This window comes from Eriocheir sinensis, chromosome 41 (genome assembly GCF_024679095.1).
Source record: "Eriocheir sinensis breed Jianghai 21 chromosome 41, ASM2467909v1, whole genome shotgun sequence".
NCBI lineage: Eukaryota > Metazoa > Arthropoda > Malacostraca > Decapoda > Varunidae > Eriocheir > Eriocheir sinensis.
This window is the reverse complement of record NC_066549.1, coordinates 15,320,658-15,345,322: the sequence shown is the minus strand read 5'-3', so window position 1 is coordinate 15,345,322 and position 24,665 is coordinate 15,320,658. Positions and strand designations below refer to the sequence as shown.

Below are 24,665 nucleotides of genomic sequence, written 5' to 3'. Positions count from 1 at the left end.
CCATCACCAAATTTGTGCACAAAACTCCTGAGAATATCTATGTTATCATCTAGAAAGGCTTCTCCCACTAACACTGGTCAAGCACTACAAAAAAAGGTTACAGCAATTACCATAAATACTGGTCCATTCTTACTGAGGTATAAGTGCTTCTAAACAAACTGTCATTATTATAATTATTTTTGTAAACTCATCAAAACTTCATATATATGTCTATAGAGTATGTAAAACTTCCTAAAAACTTTAAATATCTGCTCTGCAAAAAAAAAGGTCAAACTAACCGAAGAAGCTATGATCAGACGTGATTCTTTTCCTAACTCGTAATCCTTTGAACTCTAGAGAAGGGTCGGTTGACGATGGAATCACAGATGAGTGGGCACACCCGAGCAGTTTCAAAACGTAACCTTCTGTACAGGGGCTTGTTAACTTGTGAATTTTACTAAGGGGCAGCGAGGGAGGCGACCAACACTGCCAAATCATCGTACCGGACATTGTATCCAACGTTTTCAAGCCACAAACTCTCGTACCAACACAAATAACGATAGAAAGTTAGAGTTAGCGTTAAGACTGCTCGGTAGTGATGTTTGTTTGCTTGTTTTTGCTATGGTTGTCAATCAGAAACTGCGAAAATGCAATGCGGCGAGTACGATAATCTGTCAGCGCCGGAGAGGACTTCCGACGCTGCCCCTTCCTCAGCCTCTGCCTCGGAGAATCTGTTGCAAGGAGCAGGACTCACTTACAGCCTAAGTGATATTGAAGTCTTTGTACCTTATCAGAGGAAAACTAATTGTAACTTGAGTAAACTTCACTAAGAATAAATAACAAACATTATACATAGTTACTTTATATATCTTTTAAGTTAAGAGGTTTCTATCTTGAACTTACTCAAGGTGCCTCCCTACCCTACCCCCCTGAGGCCCTGCAGGGAGCCAGTGCCAGGCGCTAGGGAGCCACCAGGCACACACGTACACGCACACAAACGCACACACGCTCACACACGACGCCAGGCACCAAACGATCTACCGCGGGGCGTCATTTTAACCGTCACTAACAAAAACACAGGAAAAAAAAGTTAACTCTAGTGAGATCGGATTCTACCGAGTGTAGAAAGCGGGGGAGGATGAGGAGGAGAATTCTACAAACCAAAGCCGAGAGTACACATAATGCTATAGCTATCACATCGGGGGGGGGTATGTTTACCAAGTCAGTGTGACGTCCACATGATAACTCAAACCCTCACTCTGCCTGCCTGGCGCCGACGTGTGTGTCCGACAGCCCCCTAGCCTTGCCCATGGCCCTACACCCGAGCCAAGGCCCGGTGTCCGAACCACTGATGGCGATCGTTACGTGGATAGCTGTTCGCATTCCACTTGAACTTCTGTGGGGCCATGGTTGGGGGGGAGCGCGTGAACTGGGGAGGCATCTGTGAGTGCGAGTAGTGTGGCGGGGCTGTTGGGGAGTAAATAAACCCAGCGGAGCTTAGCAGGGGGAGGTGAGCCTGAGTTGGGGGGGGTGGGGGCGGTGGGGTCTGACTTAGGTTAACCCAGGACTGCGTTTTGTAGAAAGGGGGTGAGAACGATCCGTTCTGGAGGTGCGTGCTGGTGCGGTGGTTGAGCGGCCCGGAGCTGTAGTGGTTGTGGTAGCTCCCAAACGGCCGCCTGTCCCTCATGCTGCCCCCCACGCCGCTGCTGCCCCGCGTGGGAGAGCTCTGGTTCCTCCCGCTGTAAGCCCCGTAGCTGGGCATGAAGGGTTTTTTGGTGGGCGTGGACTGGGTGCTGGAAGGGGGGCTGCTGCTGCTGGTGGGGTGGGGCGCCATGCCATTGACATTCATCTTCCTCTCCTTCAACACCTCCGAGTCCTGGAAAGAAGGACAAGGAAACTGTGAATAGAGTAACACCAGCCATGAATATTTAACCATTGCTACTGCCTGATAAAGATAGTGTGGCAACTTTTCCCTCGTTTTCGCCTTCATCTTCCTCTCCTTCAACACCTCCGAGTCCTGGAAATGGGAATGGAAGAGTTAAATGAACCTGCCATAACTATTTAACCATTGCCACTGCCTGATAAAGATAGTGAGGCAACTTTTCCCTCGTTTTCACCTTCATCTTTCTCTCTTGTATCATTTCTGAGTCCTGGGAAAATGTGATGGAACAATAAAGTAAATCTCTATCTCATCATTGCAACCTCTAATTCTTCTTCTTCCTCAAGTATAACGTCAATGTTTTCCTTTATTTTGATTGTATTTCTTTTTATTTTCCCTTGATGGCCTTTCACGGCCCTCAATAACAACAGTGACAGATGGTGAGTGCTGAAAAGCTTTCCATTCTGATGCTGTCCTTGCTCTGACAATGAAACCCACAGCAAAAATAGCCTGGTAATATATACAGGTCTTTCTCTGCCTCTGTAGTGGATAGTGGAGTGTTTCCCATGTGGTATTTGTGTGCTGGATATCCCTTCACTGATAGCCTGGTAACATATAGTCCCAGGTCTTTCTCTGCCTCTGTGGTGGATAGTGGAGTGTTTCCCATGTGGTATTGGTGTGCTGGATATCCCTTCACTGGTACCCTGGTAACATATAGTCCCAGGTCTTTCTCTGCCTCTGTGGTGGATAGTGGAGTGTTTCCCACGTGGTATTGGTGTGCTGGATTTCCAACCAGAAGACATCACCAAGCTACAGGAATGGAACAAAAAAGTGGCTGCTACAATTCCATGAAGAAAAATGTAGAGTTCTGTACCTTGGGAGGGGATATCCAGCATACCAATGCCACATGGGAAACACTCCACTACCCACCACAGAGGCAGAGAAAGACCTGGGCCTCTATGTTACCAGGCTACTAGTGAAAGCCAAATCCGTGCCAATCGCAGCGGAGGGATTAAGAGGCAGAAGTTACGAGTGTAGCATGCCAGCTGTCCATGGTTACCAGCTGTTAGCCTTGACTCAGACTTTTTATCAGCCAGGCTTGTGTGGTGGTGCCATCGTAATGCTATCTTATCTCAGCTCCTCATCCAGCCAGTGTTTTCTTGGCGGGAGCGCCGTGTGATTTCTTGGTGGCTTATCTTAGTCCCGTGCAGGAAACTTGATAAGGAACAGCACTATACCTGATAATGGATAGTCTTTGTTTGTTTCAGCCTCTTCTGCTGTTCCGTGGGTTGTATTTTTTTTATGGTATAGCTTCAGTTTTAATCTTTCATGACCTCCACTACCAGGTATAATGATAATCTTAAACAATTCTGAAGCACTACCTAGCTAACCAATGTTTCAGCCTCTTCTGCTGTTCCGTGGGTTGTATTTTTTTTATGGTATAGCTTCAGTTTTAATCCTTGATGACCTCCACTACCAGGTACAATGATAATCTTAAACAATTCTTAAACACTGCCTAGCTAACCAATGCTTCAGCCTCTTCTGCTGTTCCGTGGGTTGTATTTTTTTATGGTATAGCTTCAGTTTTAATCCTTGATGACCTCCACTATGTATAATGATAATCTTAAACAATTCTTGAACACTGCCTAACTAATCAATGCTTCAGCCTCTTCTGCTGTTCCGTGGGTTGTATTTTTTTTATGGTATAGCTTCAGTTTTAATCCTTGATGACCTCCACTACCAGGTACAATGATAATCTTAAACAATTCTTAAACACTGCCTAACTAATCAATGCTTCAGCCTCTTCTGCTGTTCCGTGGGTTGTATTTTTTTATGGTAAAGCTTCAGTTTTAATCCTTGATGACCTCCACTACCAGGTACAATGATAATCTTAAACAATTCTTAAACACTGCCTAACTAATCAATGCTTCAGCCTCTTCTGCTGTTCCGTGGGTTGTATTTTTTTTATGGTATAGCTTCAGTTTTAATCCTTGATGACCTCCACTACCAGGTATAATGATAATCTTAAACAATTCTGAAACACTACCTAACTAACCCATGATATTCTGAAATGCTGCCTAACTCACCATTGAAATTCTGAAATGCATTACCTAATATCCTAATATCTACCTAATATCCCCACACTTACTTTTGAAAGCACAGACAGCATGGAGTTAGGCCTCAAGTAAGTATACCTACACAAAAAACTCCTCCCCACACTTACATACTTACATCTGACAGCACAGATGATATAGAATTCAAGTAAGACTACATGTCTTACTTGTCTTACGCTGGTGTGGTCCCGTCTCTGGATCTGTATTTGTCCAACCTTTCCTTAAAGCTTTGCACACTCCTCGCTGATACTACATCCTCACTTTTTTTTTTTTTTACAACAAAGGAGGCAGCTCAAGGGCACAAAAAAAAGGAAACAATAATAAAAAAAAAGCCCGCTACTCGCTGCTCCTAAAAAAGAATCAAAAGAGGTGGCCGAAAGACAGGTCTGTTCCAAACCTCTATATTTCTTTATATGTCTCTCAAGTGAGTAAGTAAATGTCACACAAGTAAGTATTAAGTAGGTTAGAATACATACTCAAAAAACACGTCCTCACACTTACTTTCGACAGCACAGACGGCGTGGAGTTGGGGCGCTTGATCTGCGAGAAGTCAAACCTCTCGATGTAGTTCTCCTTGTTACCATCCCTGAACGTGGCCACGGTGCAGCAGGAGCCCTTCTGCTCCCCGAAGCGGCAGCACACCTCCTCCGGGTCCACCCAGATGGTCAACTCCACAGGCAGGTTGAGGTCCTTGTACTTGAGCCCGCAGTCCTGTGCCGCTCGCTCGATGGTCGGCTCCTTGCGGGTGACCTCATTCACTCTGGGGGAGGAGGTGATGGTAGTGATGTGGGGGTGGTGGGGGGCAGAGGGTGAAGAAGATGATAATGAAGGAGGAGGAGGAGGAGAAGAGGGAGGTGATGGAAAAAGAATAAGGATGATGGTGATGATGGTAGTGGTGTGTGAGGGTGGTGAGGGGGTGAAGATGATGAAGGAGGAGGAGGAGGAGGAGGAGGAGGAGGAGAGGGAGAATGAGATGATGGTAGTGGTGGTGGGGAGTGAGGAAGATAGAAATGAGAGCAGGAGGAGAAGATGAGGGAGATGAAGCAGATGGAAAAATAAGACAAAAAATGGAAAAGAAGAAGAGGGAGTAAAAATTAAAGGAAGAAAAAGAAGAGGAGTAAAAATCTTAGAAGGAAAAAGGAGAAGGGAAGAGTGAAAACCATTAGGAGAAAGGTCAAAAGAAGAAGAAAGAGGAGAGGAGGAGGAGGAAGAAAAAGGAAGAAGAAAATGAAGAGGAAAAAGAAGAGGAGAAAGTATGAAAAAGCAAAGAAGAACAAGAACAAAAAGAAAAAGAAAAAAAAAGATGAAAATACAAAAAAAAAGGAGAAAAAAGAGAAAATCCAAAGAAGAAACAGACGAAAAAAAAAGCAGAACTCAAAGAATAACAAAAACAACAACCCCTGCCCCCCCGCCCCCCGCCTTACCTGAGGCAGCGGTACCCCTGGCCCTGCCACGGCCGCTCTGGGTGCCAGTGATTGCTAAAACGCTCCTGAAGCAGCTCACTCAGACGATGCTCAAACTTGGCCACCATCTCCTCGGACAGGTTGGCATTCCCGCTGACCAGTTTGGACAGGAAGAGAACGGCTGCCGAGATCTCCTCTTTCATGGTGTGGTAGCAGTGGTGGTGGTGGTGGGTGACAGAGGTGGAGGAGGAGGGAGGTCGGATGATGGCGGAGCTGGTGGTTTTGGTGGTGAAGGTTCGGTGGATCCTGTTGTTGTTCTCTGCCGCAGGGTAACCTCATGGGGAGTGGGAGGGAATGGTCAGTCTTGCGTAGAGGCAGTGGGACCCCTTCTTGTATGTATATCTGTAAGGGGAAGGAAGTGAATGTTAGTAAATCTCATGATAACTTAAACTAAGAAGTACATTTGACAGTAACTCAACACAAACAGAGAAACGTACGCAAAGGCAATACAATGAGACCTTTCAATGATAATGATAATAATAATAATAATAATAATAATAGTAATAATAATAATAATAATAATAATAGTAATAATAATAATAATAATAATAATAATAATAATAATGTGATTTTTTGTTTTTTGTTTCTTGATCAATCTCTCTTCCTCGTTCTCTAATCTCTCAATAGTCAAGCAAAAAAAAATAGTACATAGTGTTTTGTTTTCTTTACATCATACCTAAATAACAATAATAATAATAATAATGATAATAATAATAATAATAATAATAGTTTTGTGATAGGCTACTGTTTGGAGGGACTCTGTTATGATTTACTTGAACTACATTACATAACTTTCCGTGAGATGTAGTTTAGCATAAAAAAAAAAGTTGGTCAAATTCCTATTAGTTTAGTCATTAATTCTGGGCCAAACCAACATAGATTTCCAATTCTAATAACAGATGTAATTATGATATTAAGAACAGCCAGCTCATGATAAATAAACCATTTGAGTGATCAGGTTAAGCATTACAGAGACTTCCTGAGAGAGTGTAAGCCAACCCATATTTGCAATTCTAATAACAGATGTATTTAGCATATCAAGAACAGGCTGGTCATGATAAATAAACCATATGAGTGATCAGGTTAAGCATTACAGAGACTTCCTGAGAGTGTAAACCAGCACATATTTGCAATTGTAATAATAGATGTATTTAGGATATCAAGAACAGCTCTGACTACGATAATTAAACCATATGAGTGATCAGGTTAAGCATTACAGAGACTGCCTGAGAGTGTAAACCAGCACATATTTGCAATTCTAATAATTGATGTATTTAGGATATCAAGAACAGCTCTGACTATGATAATTAAACCATATGAGTGATCAGGTTAAGCATTACAGAGACTGCCTGAGAGTGTAAACCAGCACATATTTGCAATTCTAATAACAGATGTATTTAGGATATCAAGAACAGCCTGGTCATGATAAATAAACCATATGAGTGATCAGGTTAAGCATTACAGAGACTTCCTGAGAGTGTAAACCAACCCATATTTGCAATTCTAATAACAGATGTATTTAGGATATCAAGAACAGCCTGGTCATGATAAATAAACCATATGAGTGATCAGGTTAAGCATTACAGAGACTTCCTCAAAGCTTGCAACCACCAACCATATTTACTTTATCAGATATGCAGTTCTATTAACATATGTATTTAGGATATCAAGAACAGCCCTGGTCATGATAATTAAACCAAATGAGTGATCAGGTTAAGCAGCACAAAGACTCCCTGAATACGTGGAAACCAACCCATATGTATAAGTATAATGAATTTGCAAAATTTACATATGTATTTAGGATATCAAGAACAGCCCTGGTTATGATAATCAAACCATATGAATAATTAGGTTAGCAATACAAAGACTCCTTGAGAGCGTGCAAACCAACCCAGCAGCAGACTTGTTATCTCCAATGTTTATCCCCCAGTGTAGCAGACAGCTTGAAACTTATAATTCCCTTCACTGGGCCACCTCTCGAACTTGTGCTTCAATATAGAGCATGATATAGGCAGGAGGATATGCCAATAACAGCCCAGGAGCAGACTTGTTACCTCCAATGTTTATCACCCAGTGTAGCAGACAGCCTCAAACTTATAATTCCCTTCACTGGGCCACCTCTCGAACTTGTACCTCAATAAAGAGCATGATAAAGGCAGGAGGATATGCCAATAACAGCCAAGGAGCAGACTTGTTATCTCTAATGTTTATCACCCAGTGTAGCAGACAGCCTGACAACTTATAATTCCCTTCACTGAGCCACCTCTCAAGCTTGTACCTCAATATAGAGCATGATATAGGTGGAAATAATGCCAACAATGTCTCTAAGCTTCCTCTAATTTACGCTACGTGTGGTTACCAGCAAACCTAAGCCCCGTGAAGGTCGTGGGAAGTATCTGAGGAGGAAGTGACCACAAGCCTGTAGATATATGCTGACATCCACAGAACAACTTGTTATTATTATTATTATTATTATTATTATTATTATTGTTTATGATAAGAAAATAACACTACGTACCACTGTTTTTGCTTGAAGATTGAGAGATTAGAGAAATGAAGAGAGATAAAAGACTGATCAAGAAACAACAAGAAAACATCACATTATTATTATTATTATTATTATCGTTCCTCTATCTCAGCTGACCCAGGCTCCGCTCCCCCCCCCCCGGACATTTCACCACTCATCGACACACACAAGGGACTAGGGAAGCAAGACCTTGTGCACAAAATTTTCTAGGCACACTAGTAATGATGAAAAACGAGGGCTTGTGCTGGGTTTTCAGATAGTAAACACTGCCTCACTACACGTCCATATTTCCTTCATTATCTCCCAGAGCAGCATTGAAGTGGATATAATGCCAGTAACGTCCTGGAGCTCCCTCTAAGAACACAAAATTCTCTGGACACACTTGGAAGGACGATAACCGAGGCCTTGTGTTGGGTTTTCAGATAGTAAACACTGCCTCACTACACGTCCATATTTCCTTCATTATCTCCCAGAGTAGCACGTTAGTGGATATAATGCTAGTAACGTCCTTGAACTCCCTCTAAGAACACAAAATTCTCTGGACACACTTGGAAGGACGATAACCGAGGCCTTGTGCTGGGTTTTCAGGTTATAAACACTGCCTCACTACACGTCCATATTTCCTTCATTATCTCCCAGAGCAGCATTGAAGTGGATATAATGCCAGTAACGTCCTGGAGCTCCCCCTAAGAACACAAAATTCTCTGGACACACTTGGAAGGACGGAAAACGAGGCCTTGTGCTGGGTTTTCAGATAGTAAACATTGCCTCACTACACGTCCATATTTCTTTCATTATCTCCCAAGCCAGCACATCCCGCCGCCCTCCACTTCCCCCACAGCAGGTCACACATGTCTGGAGTTTACCCGCACGACGTTTATTGCCCGCAGCGAAGGAATAATTAAGAAAATCCACTCCTGGCAGAGCTTACCGTCCACCTCAATGTTACTTTCCTCGGCCGTGATGACGTCTGCTAGCAGGCAAAGCGCGGGGACGACTCTCAGCCAATCAGCAGCCTCTTTATTCCTCCCTCCACCAATCACGACGTAGCTCTTAAAACGTTTAGGCGCAACGTTCCTCACTCTGCACCGTTGCCAGAGTATCGTACTCAGAGCACTGTATTTACTGGTTTCTGACTCATAACTATTGCCAAGAAACACCAATAATTAATCATTTTAACGATAACGTTATACGAAGTAAGTTATCAGGGTGAAGGAGACTGGTTTTGAGTCGGAATTCGGCAGTCATAAGAGGCTGAGTACGACATTCTGGCAACGTTCCTCACATTAGTGGCACAACACGCACTAACCGTTGCTCGCTGATAGCACAGAATGGGAGAGTGATTACAGTTAATAATTCAATGTAACAACTATATATACACGTTTATCGTCGACCTACAAATCTATGCTAATGTTGAGGAATCAGGTAATCCCTAGAGAGAAGCACAATATAAAGGTTTACGTGATGACTAACACTGATTGATAGTTTATTGTTGCAGGAAATAAATAGATAATAAGTAAAAAGGTGTCTTTCTGGAGTCCCCTAAAGTTGCGAAATCTGTATAGTGTCGCGTGGAGGCCATATAACGGCGTGGAGGAGGCGAGGACATATTAATTGTCATTCTCGCACGTGTGTGGCAACGCGCTCCTGTGTAACCAAACAAGTCCATCAATCCAACAGAGAGAGAGAGAGAGAGAGAGAGAGAGAGAGAGAGAGAGAGAGAGAGAGAGAGAATATAGGATTACAATAAATACTTCAGAGAAACAATACGTGCATGTTGATCTTCCCAATAACGCCCAATCATTTTACCGTACACATCAAACTGCGACGTTATTAATTGTGGCATATAACTCAGCGAGATAAACAGTACGTAAACGTGTATATGATATATCTGATTTACTTTTCCTGTTTTGATAGTTGGATATTTTTTACTTACGTATATGCATGAGATAATTGCCAGGGCAACAACAACAACAGCAGCAACAACAACAACAACAGCAGCAGCAACAACAACAACAGCAGCAACAACAACAACAACAACAACAACAACAACAACAACAACAACAACAACAACAACAACAACAGCAGCAACAACAACAACAACAGCAGCAGCAACAACAACAACAACAACAACAACAACAACAACAACAACAACAACAACAACAACAACACGTACCATGCATACATACATACATAGGTACATACATACATACATACATACATACATACATGGGCTACAGACAGACATACAAACAGACAGACAGACAGACAGAGACATATACATACATACATACATACATACATACATACATACATACATACATATACATACATATATACACATACATACATACACACACACATACATACAAGGGCGACAGACAGACAGACAGACAGATAAACAGACAGACAGACAGACAAACAAATAAACAGACAGACAAACGCAGATGCTAAATTTAGTTCAGTTAATAATATCTAACTAACTTATATATAACTTCTAACTTGACCACCATACCAAACGAGTCAGTCTAGAGGAGACAAGCAATTATTACCCTAAATGCAAAATAAAGTACTAAATAGGTTACATTTTAATAATCTGTATGTATATGAGCCAAGATTATTTAAATGATGAATTGTAGTTATGATCAAGAGAAAGGAAAATGACCGATATCATATATAGACCATTATTGATAAGAGGCATATATACTTATAATTATGTTAAGTATTACTATATATATATATATATATATATATATATATATATAAATGTATATATATATATATATATATATATATATATATATATATATATATATATATATATATATATATATATATGGTTATACAATCACGCTACGTACTGCCTGGGGTTTGGGATGGCATGTTAATTTCCTATAGCAAGTGTGTCATGCCTGTATCGTATATACCTACCTAAGCATATAGAAATTAAACAAGTACCGCCCTAGCTTATTACATGATATAGTTAAATAGTGTATTGTAGTTACCATTTTTTAGAACAAAGGATTAAAGGGCCGATATCATATGCCACCCTTTCCCCTAGGCATATCGATCATAAATAGAGGTATATAGCAAGTGTATAAAGAACTGTTATACCTGTCTCAGCAAAGAAACACGTGTACTTTATAGCTTGTTACATGATATAGATATATAACTTTTAATGTAGTATTGTAGTTTCGAACAAAGGAGAAAGGATCGGCCGATGTATCATGCCACCATATATATCATAGGTACAAGTATATAACAATTAATTTCCATATACCTGTAAAGAAATGCTACCTGCCAGAGCAAAGAAACACGTGTACTTTATCTTGTTATACATGATAATATGATGGCTGTTATAACTGAGTCAGCCTGGAAATTCCACTGACGAGTCATCGCCTGTGATAAAAGCTTGTTACTCGTTTGAAATATATAGCCATATAGCCAACCAAGGCTTTTGAGCTGTATTCCACACAAGTTATTAGTGCTTTCCGTATAGTCGGGCGTATTTCAGGCATGCAGAAGGCCGTTTTAAACAAGGGAGGATATAAAAAGAAACAAACGGGCATTTAAAAGTTTGACAGATAAGAGTTGCCAACCCCAAGAATACCAACGTCATATATTAACCCATCATAGCCATTCCTAGAGGTTTCATGGTAGATGTTGTAGTCTTTTTAATCATTTAGGACCTTTTCCTCGAAGATATATGGGTTAAATTAGACTTACCATTAGATATGGGAGTTGCCAATCACAGTTATGCCAATACCTCATATAGGATATAAAGGAAAGGATAAGAAAATACTACAAGCCCCACGGCACTCCAAATAAAGCCAGGAGTTATATATATGATTCCTGAATGTAGTTAGAGGGCTAAATAGGCAGAAATAAATAAATGAAATGTGGATGCGGGTTGCCTATCACAGTTATGCCAGGGATAAGAAATTAAAATACTACAAGCCCCAGGGCACTCCAAATGAAGCTAGGAGTTATATATATGATTCCTGAGTGTAGTAAGAGGGCTAAATAGGCAGAAATAAATAAATGAAATAAATGGATGCGGGTTGCCAATCACAGTTATGCCAGGGATAAGAAAATAGTACAAGCCCCAGGGCACTCTAAATGAAGCCAGGAGTTATATATTTGATTCCTGAGTGTAGTAAGAGGGGTAAATAGGCAGAAATGAGGTGTTTTAGGCCGGGAGGGAGGTGAGGTGCGCACCCCGCGAGGCCATTGAGAAGTCAGTCCCCCCAAAACGGTCACCGAGGAACGGAAGAGACTCTCACTTGCAGATTTTTCCCTGGCGCAGCAGACATTTTTCCCACACCTGTTATCATGTCCACAAACTCCATTACGTGCAGGTGAAGCTCAGAAAATTGGACCAGCGCGCCGTGAGGAGCTACGAAGGCCTGGAAAACGGTGGTGAGTGCGGCCTCCCAGCCCTCCCAGGACCTGCCACCGCGGCCGCCATATTCCCTGACCTCCTTCACGGATTATCATCATCGCCTTGCATCCGCGTCGATATCCTCCTCAGGTGAGTGCCGGGGCCAGCATTATTTCCAGCGGTGCCTCGGTCATGGGTGCAGGGCCTGGCCGAGTGCCTGAGGGTGCCATGGGGTGCCTGAAGGGCCGCTGTGTTTTCCTGGCTCAGCTGATCCCTTGACAACTGGGATCCCGGTGAAGCTTTCTGCCCCTGTGGTGACCCTGGGCTGCCCCGTGACCTGGCTCCGGGTACTGCACCTGGCACGGGTCACCTGGATTATTGTGGGCTGGTGTGAAGGTCGGGAAAGGTTGTGGAATTTCTTTTATAACTGCGGAACTTTGAGGCGCTGTTGCCGGACCGTTTTTCTCTGTTTGCCGAGACTTTTTTTTTTTTATTCTCTACGCCGTTCATCTTCCTCCTCCTCCTCCTCTCATTTCTATTGCTTCGTAGGCCCTCCTTCTTTTCTTGGTCTTCTCTTCCGTTTATGCACAAACTTTGCTTTTCAATTGCGTTACTCTTTTACTAACGAGAATGTGCCATATCACTGTAATTTTCATGCTTTATTTGGCTAATATTTCTTTTATAATAGCGATCTTGTGCAAGGTTTAGAATGATAGTGTTGTATTTTATTTATTTGCACATAAATGTAAAAAAAAGTGAGTGCAGTCTACCTCATTGCAGTTTGGCAGAGGGGGGTGTCGGGTCAGGTTAGGTCATCATGTTTGCCAAGGCTGTTTTTTCCTCTCTGCCGTTCATCTTCCTCTTCCTCTCATTTCTATAGCTTCGTAATTCCTCCTCCTCCTCTTGGTCTTGTCGTTCGTTTATTCACACACTTTGCTTTTCAATTGCGTTACTTTTTTTTTCCCCACTTAAAATACCAAAGCACTAATTTTCATTCTTGGCTAACATTTTTTTTTATAGTAGCCATCTTATGCGAGGTTGAAAGTGATTTATTTTTTTGCACATTGAGGTAAAAAACGTGAGTGCAGTCTACCACATCGCAATTTGGCAGTAGGTGGTGGTGGTGGGTGTCCGGTCAGGTTAGTTTAGGATAGATAGTTAGGCCAGGTAAAGTTAGTTTAGTTTGGTTGGATATGTCAAGTTAACTATTTGCAATGAATGTGTGATACGTTTCGGAAATAAATTAGTTTCTATTTTAGCGGCATTAGGTTGCATCTGATCAGTGTGTGTGTGTGTGGGTGTGGGGGGGGGGGGGGTATGGCATTGTGGCGTTGTGTAGGTGTGATGCTGGCCTTGCTCTGCAATCACAAATAATTTGGGTGTAATTTAGGATATTTACCTCACCATATTGTCATTGTTGGTAGAGTAGGCAACAGTAATCTACGGATTCACCCTTTATTTAGGAATGGGTAAACAGAAAATTTACTGCTTTTTTTTTTTTTTTTTTTTTTTTTTTTTTTTTTCAGTAAACGGCTCAAGGAAAAAAAAATAAAAGTAAAGAGGAGTGGCCAAAGAGAGGTCAATTTTGTGTGCCTCAAGTCAATAGTTTACAATTTTTATTTTATCAGCATTAGGTTACATCTGTTTGGTGCATGTGGGACTCTGTGGCACTATGTAAGTTCGATGGTGGCCTTACCCTGCAATTAACCCCTTCACACGGCCGGGCCAAAACAGCGCCCCGCGCCGTATCTGGGATCGCCGCGCACGCCAAATTTCAAATGTTTTCAGCCATAAATTCAACATAATCATCATGTATTATATATGAAAACGTGCAGAATTAAATGGTGCACATAAAGAAGCTCACTATGGCTGGACCAAAGCAGCGCCGTATCCGGGATCGCCGCGCGCGCCAAATTTCAATTGTTGCTATTGAATATAACAAGTTTTCAGCCATAAACTCAACATAATCATCATGTACTATGTATGAAAACATGCAGAATTAAATGATGCACATAAAGAAACTTAAATTAATTGATAATTTTGAGATGTAAGCATAAATATAGAGATAAATTAACTCGTATATTGGCTAAAGTGAGCCAGGACACAGTATACTTGTCCTCAGATGTGGTATGGGGCACGCAAGGATGCAGTATACGTGTCCTCGTGTTGAAGGGGTTAATGTGGGATTAATTCAGGATATTTACCTCTCTTTTTGCATGCCTTAAGTCAATAGGTTACAATTTCTATTTTATTGGCATTAGGTTGTATCTTCGGTGCATGTAGGACTCTGTGGCACTATGTAATTTTGATGGTGGCCTTACCCTGCAATCATCAATATGGGTGAAATTCAGGATATTTCCCTTACTTTTTACATTCCTCAAGTCATTAGGTTACAATTTCTATTTTATCGGGGTTAGGTTACATCTGTTCGGTGTATGTGGGGTGTAGTTTTAATGGTGACCTTAACCTGGTATCATTAATATGGGTAATTCAGGATATTTACCTTGCTCTCTGCATGTATCTCAAAATCTGTCCATTAGGTTCTGTTGTATTAATTAAATTTCTACTTTGATTTGGAAAGTTACCTCATTAATCCATCTGCTGCAATTGGCACAGATTTAGCTTTCACTGGTAGCCTGGTTACATACTCCCAGGTCTTTCTCTGCCTCTGTGGTGGATAGTGGAGTGTTTTCCATGTGAGTTTGGTATGCTGGCTATCCCCTCCCAATGTGCATGAGAAAGTTTTTCTTCATTGAATTGTAGCAGCCACTTTTTGTTCCATTCCTGTAGCTTGGTGAGGTCTTCTTGTAGGAAATCTGCATTCATGGGGTTAATACTTTAGTGGTGATCAGTTAATAGATTAGGTCTAGGTGAGGTTGTTAGTATTTTTGGCTAATTTAGTGGTGATGGGTAACTATTTATACTGATTTTGCCAAACTGCTTGTAAATAACTCCATAATCTTGTTTTATTGTCTGAGCTGCATCGCTAATAACTACATGACATTGACTTCATTCAGCAAGCACTGCTCATTAAATAGCCTCACCCTTAATAATAACAATGGATGTTCACAGTGAGTGCTTGATGCCACACCTCTGCAGTTGGGATTTATGGAGGTTAAATCTATTAAAACTATGGGAGGGGATGCATATACATATTGTTATTAACCCCCAAAGGACAGCTGATGGGAACTCTCGCTTGGGTGGAGAAAGGCAGAAAGGTGGGGTGCGGGAATTCCCGTCATCCGATTTCCTGCAAAGATTTGTACTTCCCAAATCTTATCTCTGCCGTGCTGCAGCTGAGGAACTTCTAGTTTCTTTTATCATGTAAATGCACTATGAAGTATTGTGTTTTGGTCTCAAATTGCTACACAGGGCATTGCTGATGAACACATTTTGCCAAATTTTATCAAAGCGGCAGACGTTTGTGAGCAGAAACTCTGCCTCCAGCCTGGCCTTTAAGGGTTAAAAAGTCTGGATTGGTGTACAGCAATTTAATGTTCCTGAATATTCAGACTATTTATTCACTAGTATATACAAATGTATTATGTATGTATTATGTATGTATAATTAATCTGCTATGGAGGTGGTAGTGACCAAGATTCTTTATCTTACAATGGCTTATTGATAATGACTGATATGGCCTAGGTAACTATTGTATTGAAAATCTAATTTTTACAGTTAGGCTAAAAGGAAAATAACAAAGAAAGGGGCTTTTTTTTTGTGTGTGTGTGCATTGGTGTCATGTATTAATGCATATTCAAAAGTTGAAAAGTCATAACTTTTAATTTTTATGTAAAATGTTTTGTGTGGACTAAGCCAAGTGTTTGTTTCCAGAGTTGGCCTGGCCAGTGAGCGCCATCACAATGGCAGACATGGCAACCATCCCCAACCACACCTCTCCTATCAAGCCCATGATGAACAACCAAGTAGTGAAGTAAGTATGCCTCCAAGCCTCGGGGCAGGCTCGGCAGGACTAAAATAGAATCATTATAATCACATAAAAAAATCACTTAAAGTTAATCTTAATTATAATTTTTCCAACCCTTCCTCCTGAGCATCAAAAGGGTACTTAGTAGCCAGGTGGCAGCAGCCATTTAAAACCCTCATTTCAGACGTAGTTTTGAAATTGTGTATTTTAACACTGACCGCACTTCCCTGCTGGTGTTGTCGCATACTCTTGTAGCAAAGTTCTGTATTGGTGGCAGCAGCAACTATGAACTTATGAATTACTTGCAAGCAAAGCACAGACATAAGTTTACCTACAATTCCTTGTGGACTATATTTTCATGTTCCCTCTCCAGGCCTGTGGATGACAAGTCCTGGAAGTCCCAGCTGGTGCTTCCCCCGAGGGACAGAAGGAAACGAACATCAGATGTGACAGACACAAAAGGCAATGAGTTTGAAGACTTTTGTTTGAAGCGGGACTTGTTAATGGGTATCTTCGAGAAAGGGTGGGAGAGGCCGTCCCCAATCCAGGAGGCTTCCATCCCTGTTGCCCTCAGCGGACGAGACATTCTGGCCCGTGCTAAGAATGGCACAGGAAAGACCGGGGCATACTCCATCCCCCTTCTGGAGCAGGTAAGGGATTGGTGATGTTCATGGATTTACTGAATTTTAGTGTACAAGACATGAACTACACTGGTGGGGTCATGTCAGTATCTATTTTTGTCCAGTTTTTCCTTAAATTGTCACACACTGCCTCAACCACTTCTAAGTCATTGCAAGTATTTATATATCTATGGATGGGGAAAACTACTACTTTTGTGTGATCAAAATATGTTCCTTTCTCTGTTTTTCTGTGACCTTTTAACTCGGTCTTCACTTCCTCTTTCCACTGGTAGGGTTTTATTATCTGATTCCCGTAAGTCTTTCATGAGTTTATATACTAATCAAGTCTCCTCTCACTCTTCTTCCATGGTTAACAGCTGCATTGCTTTTAATCTTTCTTCATACGTTCTCATTCCCTTGTCTTCCCTTGTCTCTGCCTGTGTTAGGGGACTCGAGATAGTTACCAGCCCCACATGACCTTGGTAGTTGCGGCACCATTACCCCATGCCCCAATAAACCAAACCTTTGAGCTAGTAATGGGAAGACTAATGTTTTGTTTCTCTCTTTCAGATTGACCCCACTCAGAGCCACATCCAAGCCATGGTCATTGTACCCACACGAGAATTGGCTCTGCAGACTAGTCATATTTGCAATGAGTTAGCCAAGCATATAGGAGTCAAGGTGATGGTGACCACTGGAGGAACCAACTTGAAGGTGAGCAACTTAAACGCAATCCCATATGCAAGAATTAACCGGCATCTTCGTTCTTTTATCCCTTCCACTGGTAAAATCCGGAACAGACTTCTTTCGTCATTATTTCCTCCTGCCTATGACTTAATTCTTTCAAGAGGAGAGTATCAAAACACCTCTCCATCTGATAAGTTTAAAGCAAATGTCAACACCTGCCTGTCATTAACTCGTCAGGTATTAGTTTTGTCCCCCCTCATATCTTTTTTAATTCTCCTTCCTTTACTGCCACTATCTATCATGTTATCATATTCGTGTCTGCTCATCGAGGGGGACTGTGTGTTGGTCTGTCACTTTATTTTCCCTTGGTGCCCTTTCATGGATCTTAATAATAATAGTAATATAATGATAATAATAATCCCCGCTCTTATATTTATCATGTCCTGTCTGCCCATGTAGGGGGGACTTCACTGTTTTGATCTATCATTTTATTATTATCCCTTGGTGCCCTTCAAAGGATCTTGATATACTAATACTCGCCCTTGCCACTCAGGACGACATCATGAGGATCTACGAGGTGGTGCACGCCGTCATCGCCACGCCCGGCCGAATACTTGACCTGATGGAGAAGAAGGTGGCCGTGATGGACAAGTGCAGGATGCTGGTGCTGGACGAGGCTGACAAGCTGCTCTCCCAGGACTTCAAGGGCATGCTGGACAGAGTCATCTCCTATCTACCTCCCGAGCGACAGATCCTCTTGTACTCTGCCACGTTCCCCCTTACGGTGGAGCAGTTCATGAAGAAGCACTTGAGGTGAGGCTGTGGCAAAGTTCTCAAATAGACGCATAGCCATTCTTTGACTTGTTAACCGGTCCGCTGCGATTGGCATGGATTTGGCCTTCACTGGTAGCCTGGTCACATATAGTTCCAGGTCATTCTCTGCCTCTGTGGTGGATAGTGGAGTGTTTCCCATGTGGTACTGGTATGCTGGATATCCCTTCACTGGTAGCCTGGTCACATAAACTCCCAGGTCATTCTCTTCCTCTGTGGTGGATAGTGGAGTGTTTCCCAAAGGTATTGGTATGCTGGATATCCCCTCCCAAGGTGCATGACTACATTTTCTTCATTGAATTGTAGCAGCCAATTTTTGTTCCATTCCTGTAGCCTGGTGAGGTCTTCTTGTTGGAAATCTGCAGTGAAGGGGTTAAGTGCCTGCTCTTTTCAGGGAATTGAAGTCTTTGGTGATGACAACACACACCAATTATTTAGACAAACTCCTATTATTGTTTTCTCTCCCCTCTCCAGATCTCCCTACGAAATCAACCTGATGGATGAGCTGACCCTCAAGGGAGTGACTCAGTACTATGCATTTGTCCAAGAGCGGCAGAAAGTCCATTGTTTAAATACTTTATTCTCAAAGGTGAGCATAAACTAGCTTGGTATTTACTTTTACTTGAGAAAATGAGATTGCTTTTGTCGACATCATTGCTTCCCAGGATCCCATATTAACTGAGGTCAAGGTGAAGCTTTACCATTATTGTTACTCATTGAACTCCTCTCTCACCCCAGCTACAAATCAACCAAAGCATCATCTTCTGCAACTCCACCCAAAGAGTTGAACTGCTGGCCAAGAAGATCACCGACTTGGGCTACTCCTGCTACTACATCCACGCTAAGATGGCTCAGGCCCACCGCAACCGTGTCTTCCACGACTTCCGTGCTGGACTCTGCAGGAACCTGGTGTGCTCAGGCAAGTCTCTTCTTTAGCCTGTCCTTTCCTGGCTCATGCAAAACTAAACCAGAAGCACAAGAAATGAATGCAGTTTTTAGTGAGGGTATACAAGGGGAGATTGTCATGATGAGTATTTATGGTTAACCTGTCCCCTGTGATTGGCATGGATTTTGCCTTCATTGGTAGCCTAGTAATATATACTCCTAGGTCTTTCTCTGCCTCTGTGGTGGATAGTGGAGTGTTTCCCATGTGGTATTGATCGCTGGATATCCCCTCCCAAGATGCAGGACTTTACATTTTTCTTCATTGAATTGTAGCAGACACTTTTTGTTCCATTCCTGTAGCTTGGTGAGGTCTTTTTGTAGGAAATCTGCAGTCAAGGAGTTATAGGAAATCTGCAGTCAAGGGGTTAAATAAAATTGTGTACTTTCCCGACTTTTGCAAAACTAAACGAGTGAAGCAGAAGAAATTACTTGTATTGAATGCATAGGTTTTTGTGAGGGTATACATACGGAGATTGTCATGATGAGAATTTATGGTTAAACAAAATTTTTGATTTATTTATTTAATTTTGTATCTAGTCTACAAATGTGGAGTCGAGTGACCTGACTTTTCCTTTGCCGTTGCAGACTTGTTTACAAGAGGTATTGACATCCAGGCCGTCAATGTGGTCATAAACTTTGACTTTCCCAAAATGGCTGAGACCTACTTACATCGGATTGGCAGATCAGGACGGTTTGGGCACCTGGGTATTGCCATCAACCTGATAACCTACGATGACCGCTTTGCCCTGCACCGCATCGAGCAGGAGCTGGGCACTGAGATCAAGCCCATCCCCAAGGTGGGTCAGAGGCTACAGTTTGAGGGACTTCAGGCTTGGGAGGAAGAGGAGCATTGGTGGCGCTGTGAACTAAATGGGAGGTCTGGAGGGTGACGAGGAAGCTACTCTTAACATTAATAGATAGGGATGAGGAATGGTTGATAGACGGAGATTGACATAAAGAGAAGTGGCTGGAGATAGAGAGGTGACAAGGAGACTATTCTTAACTTGTCCGCTGCGATTGGCACGGATTTAGCTTTCACTGGTAGCCGGGTAACATATAGTCCTAGGTCTTTCTCTGCCTCTGTGGTGGATAGTGGAGTGTTTCCCATGTGGTATTGGTATGCTGGATATCCCCTCCCAAGGTGCAGGACTTGACATTTTTCTTCATTGAATTGTAGCAACCATTTTTTGCTCCACTCCTGTTGCTTGGTGATGTCTTCTTGTAGGAATTCCCCAGTCAAGGGGTTAACATAGATCACTAGGGTTGAGGAATGATTGAAAGACAGATTGACAGATAGAAAGAGAAGCAGCTTGAGGTAGTGTTAGTGTTTGAAAGGTGGGAAGGAGACTATTTTTAACATGGGTTGCTAGGGTTGAGGAGCACATGATAGACAAGAGATTCATAGATAAGAGAAACAATTTGAGATGGTGCTTGAGGAATGCATGAGAGCGAGCTAGGTGTGTAGAGGGAGAGCTAGGAACATTATTTCTGTGGTCACCGTTAGGGGAAGTTTCTGTGATGGAATAAGTGTCTGATAGTGTGGTGGCATTGTAAGTGTCTGATACAGTGTGGTGGCATTTTATGTTTGTCCCCATTTCTTACTTTTATTGATCAGTCTTTTATTACAGACCACGTAAATAAGACTAACTTTTCCTTTGTTTCAGGTCATTGACCCAGCCCTGTACGTGGCCGAGCATCACTTTGAAGACGATGATGAAGGCAACATTAGCAAGTAACTGCTCTCCCGCTGAACACTTGGGATGGCACAGATAGGGAGAGCATCTTTCTATTCCTCTTCTTCGTTGTCCCAAGGCCACAAGTGGCGGCCGTCATCAGAGGCAGCAGAACACCACACTCGTGCCAGGCATCACCCCGGCCCTGGACAATCTGGAATTTAGGGGCTGGTTAGGGAACAGGAAGCTGACTCCAAAAAAAAAAAAAAGTGTTTTGCAAAGTTTTGAATGGTAGCTAACTCTGGCTGGCCAGTTTGGGTCTGAAACTGTACTCCTTGATGCGGTTATCGGTATGATAGTGCAAGGTGAAGGTTTCAGCGCTTTTCCTTGATCGGGTCGCCAGGAACTTTTGGCCAGCCGGCGGTGGTGCCTAAGAAAGAGCAGCTGCAAAGGACAGCTTTTGTGTCGTGTGCAAGAAGTGAGTGACTTGGGTCGTGTGAAGCGTGGCGCCGAGCAGAAAATGCGGAGGAAATATTCGTCAGCAAGTGTGATGTTCTGTTGATGCTGACAGCCTTGCTCACTAACTCTGGTGGCCAGAAATATAAAGTGACTATTTATTGTCCTTAGTGTTGACAGACTAAAGGTCTACAGTCATTAGTGAGAAGTGGATTAGGTGTACAAGGACTGAGGTGTTGGATCTTGCCCTCGACCAGTGTTTTCTGCAAGACCCGCAATACCTCAACTTCAGAAACTCTCAGATATACAAATATTCGTCTGTGATGTATTTCTAATGACTGGGACGGAACCTATCAAGGCAAGCAGAACCTGTTGATGAGGAAGTGATCGCTGCCCCCTCCAGGAAGGCAGCCAGTGGTCTTGGCTTTGAAATATTTATGTACAGTTAGGACAACTTGTGCATTGTTACCTTGGAACTATTGTGTGGTTCAACTTTTCCCCATTCACATATTTCATGACTTAAAGCATCTCAAAGATTTAAAAAGATCCTAACTTTAAGTTGGGGCAACTCAACTGGTTTGACAATGCACATTTGTAGTTTTGTAAATCTATTTTTATACAAGACGGACCGCATGTTACCAGTAGGGTGGAGCGGTTCACATCCTCCATCAGTGAATAGGGTGGGTCCAATGCAAGGCAACCCCTCCATCCTACTGGTAGCCGGCTGTCCTCTCTGTACAGTTCTCCCAGTGAAACCCAACGACAGCAAGCACTGACCCCATCCACAGCCTTGAGCTACAAGACTTGAAGCAGGACTGGTGCGTCAAAACATGGCCGTCAGTGCAGTGCCAGGAGACCATGGACTCAAGCAAGGCACTCTGGAACGTTGGGAAAAATTGTTTTGTCAGGTTGCAGCTGTGGAATACTAGGGCAGGCTCTCCACGGGGCCAGTGGTTCATAGCTATGATAAAATTTTGGATTCTTGTTGCGTCTCCCCCCCCAGATTACTGCCTAACTTAGCTGGGGTTCAAGCTTCTGAATCCTCCAAAAATTTTCTCACCTCAAACACTGTGATGACCTGTTAAACCCAGTATAAAACCGTGTAGGCAGATAAGACCTATGTTCTTTGGACCCACCCGAACTTCATCTGACAAGTGTTGACTTAAATGTGCTCTGCTAAATTCTCCTCTCCTCCTACTCTCCTGTTTTATTCAGATGAAGCTTACTTCTCTTCTGCATTTGTATTGACCATTTGGAGTTAAGCATGACGGCATCCTTCTGATTGCCTTGTTGAAATTGTCCTGAGAGCACCACCAGCTGGTGTCCTGTAATCCTGCACCGGCTGGTTGAAAAACTGTTTGTAAATGTAGTCCAGCCAGGCCGGAGGATGCTTACACAAAGTTCTGCCATACCATGAAGTCTGTCCAATGTAAGCTACTCCCATGCCTGCCTCTTCTTTGTACTCTATGACAAAATTAGGATTACACCTTCTAATCAACATCGGCTCTGTGCCAGCAAGTGGTAAAGTTTTCCACCGTCTAAATTATTTATCTTGTTGGGATTGAATTTTGATTGGTAATAACAGGGAGCTAAGTAAAGTAGTATATATTTTTGTGACTCACTAATCTGAAGAGTGGAAAACTTACCGCTGTAGTACTTGTACACTTCACTGACACCTTGGAGTGGCAAGTGTTCCTCATAATGTCATGCTATGATGAGGCTATTTTGTGATTTAGTAAAACTATATGAAGTTTACTTCAGGTTAAATAGTGCATAGGAAATGTAACATTCATGATTGTCATGAAATTATGAATGAGGAAGTATTTTAATTTTTATCTTCTATATAATGCATTGTTACTGAAGACTTAGATTTTTGACTTAGCTGAGACAGGCACTTCCATCAGTGTGCTGCCCAACCAATGAGACAACATCAAGGACATGGATTTTGTCGACACAACCTGGATGAGCTCCCTGTTACATTTTTGTTTTATTTGACTTTTGAAGACAAGCTATATTGACATCCACATTGGACACGGCCGTGGCACTGCCCTGCCCCAGGCCACCAGGGGCGGGCGTGTGCCGGGCCTTCCATGGGGGAGGAAAATCTTTCGGGATAAATTTTATTTAAAGATTTGTATTGTCACGTACAAAATTGTCAGGATTCTGGTCAAATTAAACTACCTCGCCCCATTATGTGTTTTCTGACCCATCTGCACATTGTGAATCCATTTTCAGAGTTGTTTCTTGCTGGACTATTTGAAAATTTTAACTTTTGTTCATATACAGAAAGTGGTAAAGGGCTACACCTGCATCAAGGAGACTGTGTGTGTGTGTGTGTGTGTGTGTGTGTGATGCTGTGCTGGGAAGTGTCTTCAAGCTTAGCTAACAAACATTTAACTGGTGCAGGATAGATATTCAAACGAGCCTAAGAAGAAGAAGCCGTGGGTAACATATGCATAGCTACCTTAAGGGACAGTCTGATTCGGCTGCCATTCATTATATCCTGGGTTTAAAGGAAATAGCTATAATCTGCATCAGTTTTAATTTAATATCTAGGCTTTCTATATTAAGAGTTGAGAAGTATTGGGAGGAGAAATGCATCATGGCTTATTAGAGAAGGAGGGTTTGAATGGATCAGGAACTCTTCGCTCTGAGAAAGAAATTTAGAAGGTATGGGAAGGCATTACTGTAGGTTTTATTATCATTAATATTTCCAGCTTACCCCACTCCTCTCAGACTCCCTTCCTCTCAACTCTTTCCTCCGGGTAGACTTAATATATTGTCTGTAGCATTTTCTTTGCCTGTCTTGCTTAGACAGACATAGATAAATAAATACAGGCTGATAGATATGTAGGTAGGTAAGCAGACAAAAAATATATAGATAAATAACATGCTAGATAGATGGGTAAAGAGATTGCTGAATGGATAGATAGATAAACATGTTAGATAGATACATGGATAAGTAGATATTCATATATACATACACATACATATATATACATGCATACATACAGATGCTGATACATATATGAACATTCATACATACATACATACCTGCTAGGTAGATATATATATATATATATATATATATATATATATATATATATATATATATATATATATATATATATATATATATATAGATAGATATAGATATAGATATAGATAGATAGATAGATATA

The 24,665-nt window shown here is 42.0% G+C and overlaps 2 protein-coding genes across 4 annotated transcripts; one reads left to right on the top strand and one right to left on the bottom strand.

Moving 5' to 3' along the window:
• Positions 1–67: 67 nt before the first annotated feature.
• LOC127009723 (protein BTG3-like) lies at positions 68–9,039 on the bottom strand. Of its 3 annotated transcripts, none has more exons than XM_050883096.1 (4): positions 8,894–9,039; positions 5,397–5,777; positions 4,474–4,732; positions 68–1,855 (listed from the first exon to the last, which is right to left on the bottom strand). In XM_050883096.1, exons 2-4 carry the CDS (start codon positions 5,576–5,578, stop codon positions 1,295–1,297), a joined length of 1,002 nt encoding a protein of 333 aa, XP_050739053.1. In that variant the 5' UTR covers positions 5,579–5,777; positions 8,894–9,039; the 3' UTR covers positions 68–1,294. The 3 variants fall into 3 exon arrangements, with proteins under 3 accessions (XP_050739053.1, XP_050739055.1, XP_050739054.1); XM_050883098.1 differs by having other exon boundaries at positions 8,829–8,903; XM_050883097.1 differs by lacking the exon at positions 8,894–9,039 and adding an exon at positions 8,511–8,644.
• Positions 9,040–12,190: 3,151 nt separating this feature from the next.
• LOC127009722 (ATP-dependent RNA helicase me31b-like) lies at positions 12,191–23,673 on the top strand. Its single transcript, XM_050883095.1, has 9 exons — positions 12,191–12,493; positions 16,178–16,277; positions 16,645–16,921; positions 17,462–17,605; positions 18,132–18,391; positions 18,884–18,998; positions 19,148–19,328; positions 19,940–20,151; positions 21,019–23,673. The coding sequence occupies exons 2-9, from the start codon at positions 16,207–16,209 to the stop codon at positions 21,088–21,090; spliced, it is 1,332 nt and encodes a 443-aa protein (XP_050739052.1). The 5' UTR covers positions 12,191–12,493; positions 16,178–16,206; the 3' UTR covers positions 21,091–23,673.
• The last annotated feature ends 992 nt before the right edge of the window (positions 23,674–24,665 follow it).

Coding starts and splice junctions, on each gene's coding strand:
- LOC127009723 (XM_050883096.1), bottom strand. CDS start 5,578: ATGAAAGAGGAGATCTCGGCAGCCGTTCTCTTCCTGTCCAAACTGGTC. Junction 4,733..5,396: donor CAGGGGTACCGCTGCCTCAG/GTAAGGCGGGGG, acceptor CTCCTCCCCCAG/AGTGAATGAGGTCACCCGCA. Junction 1,856..4,473: donor CGCCGTCTGTGCTGTCGAAA/GTAAGTGTGAGG, acceptor CCTTCTTTCCAG/GACTCGGAGGTGTTGAAGGA.
- LOC127009722 (XM_050883095.1), top strand. CDS start 16,207: ATGGCAGACATGGCAACCATCCCCAACCACACCTCTCCTATCAAGCCC. Junction 17,606..18,131: donor CTGGAGGAACCAACTTGAAG/GTGAGCAACTTA, acceptor CTTGCCACTCAG/GACGACATCATGAGGATCTA. Junction 18,392..18,883: donor TTCATGAAGAAGCACTTGAG/GTGAGGCTGTGG, acceptor TCCCCTCTCCAG/ATCTCCCTACGAAATCAACC.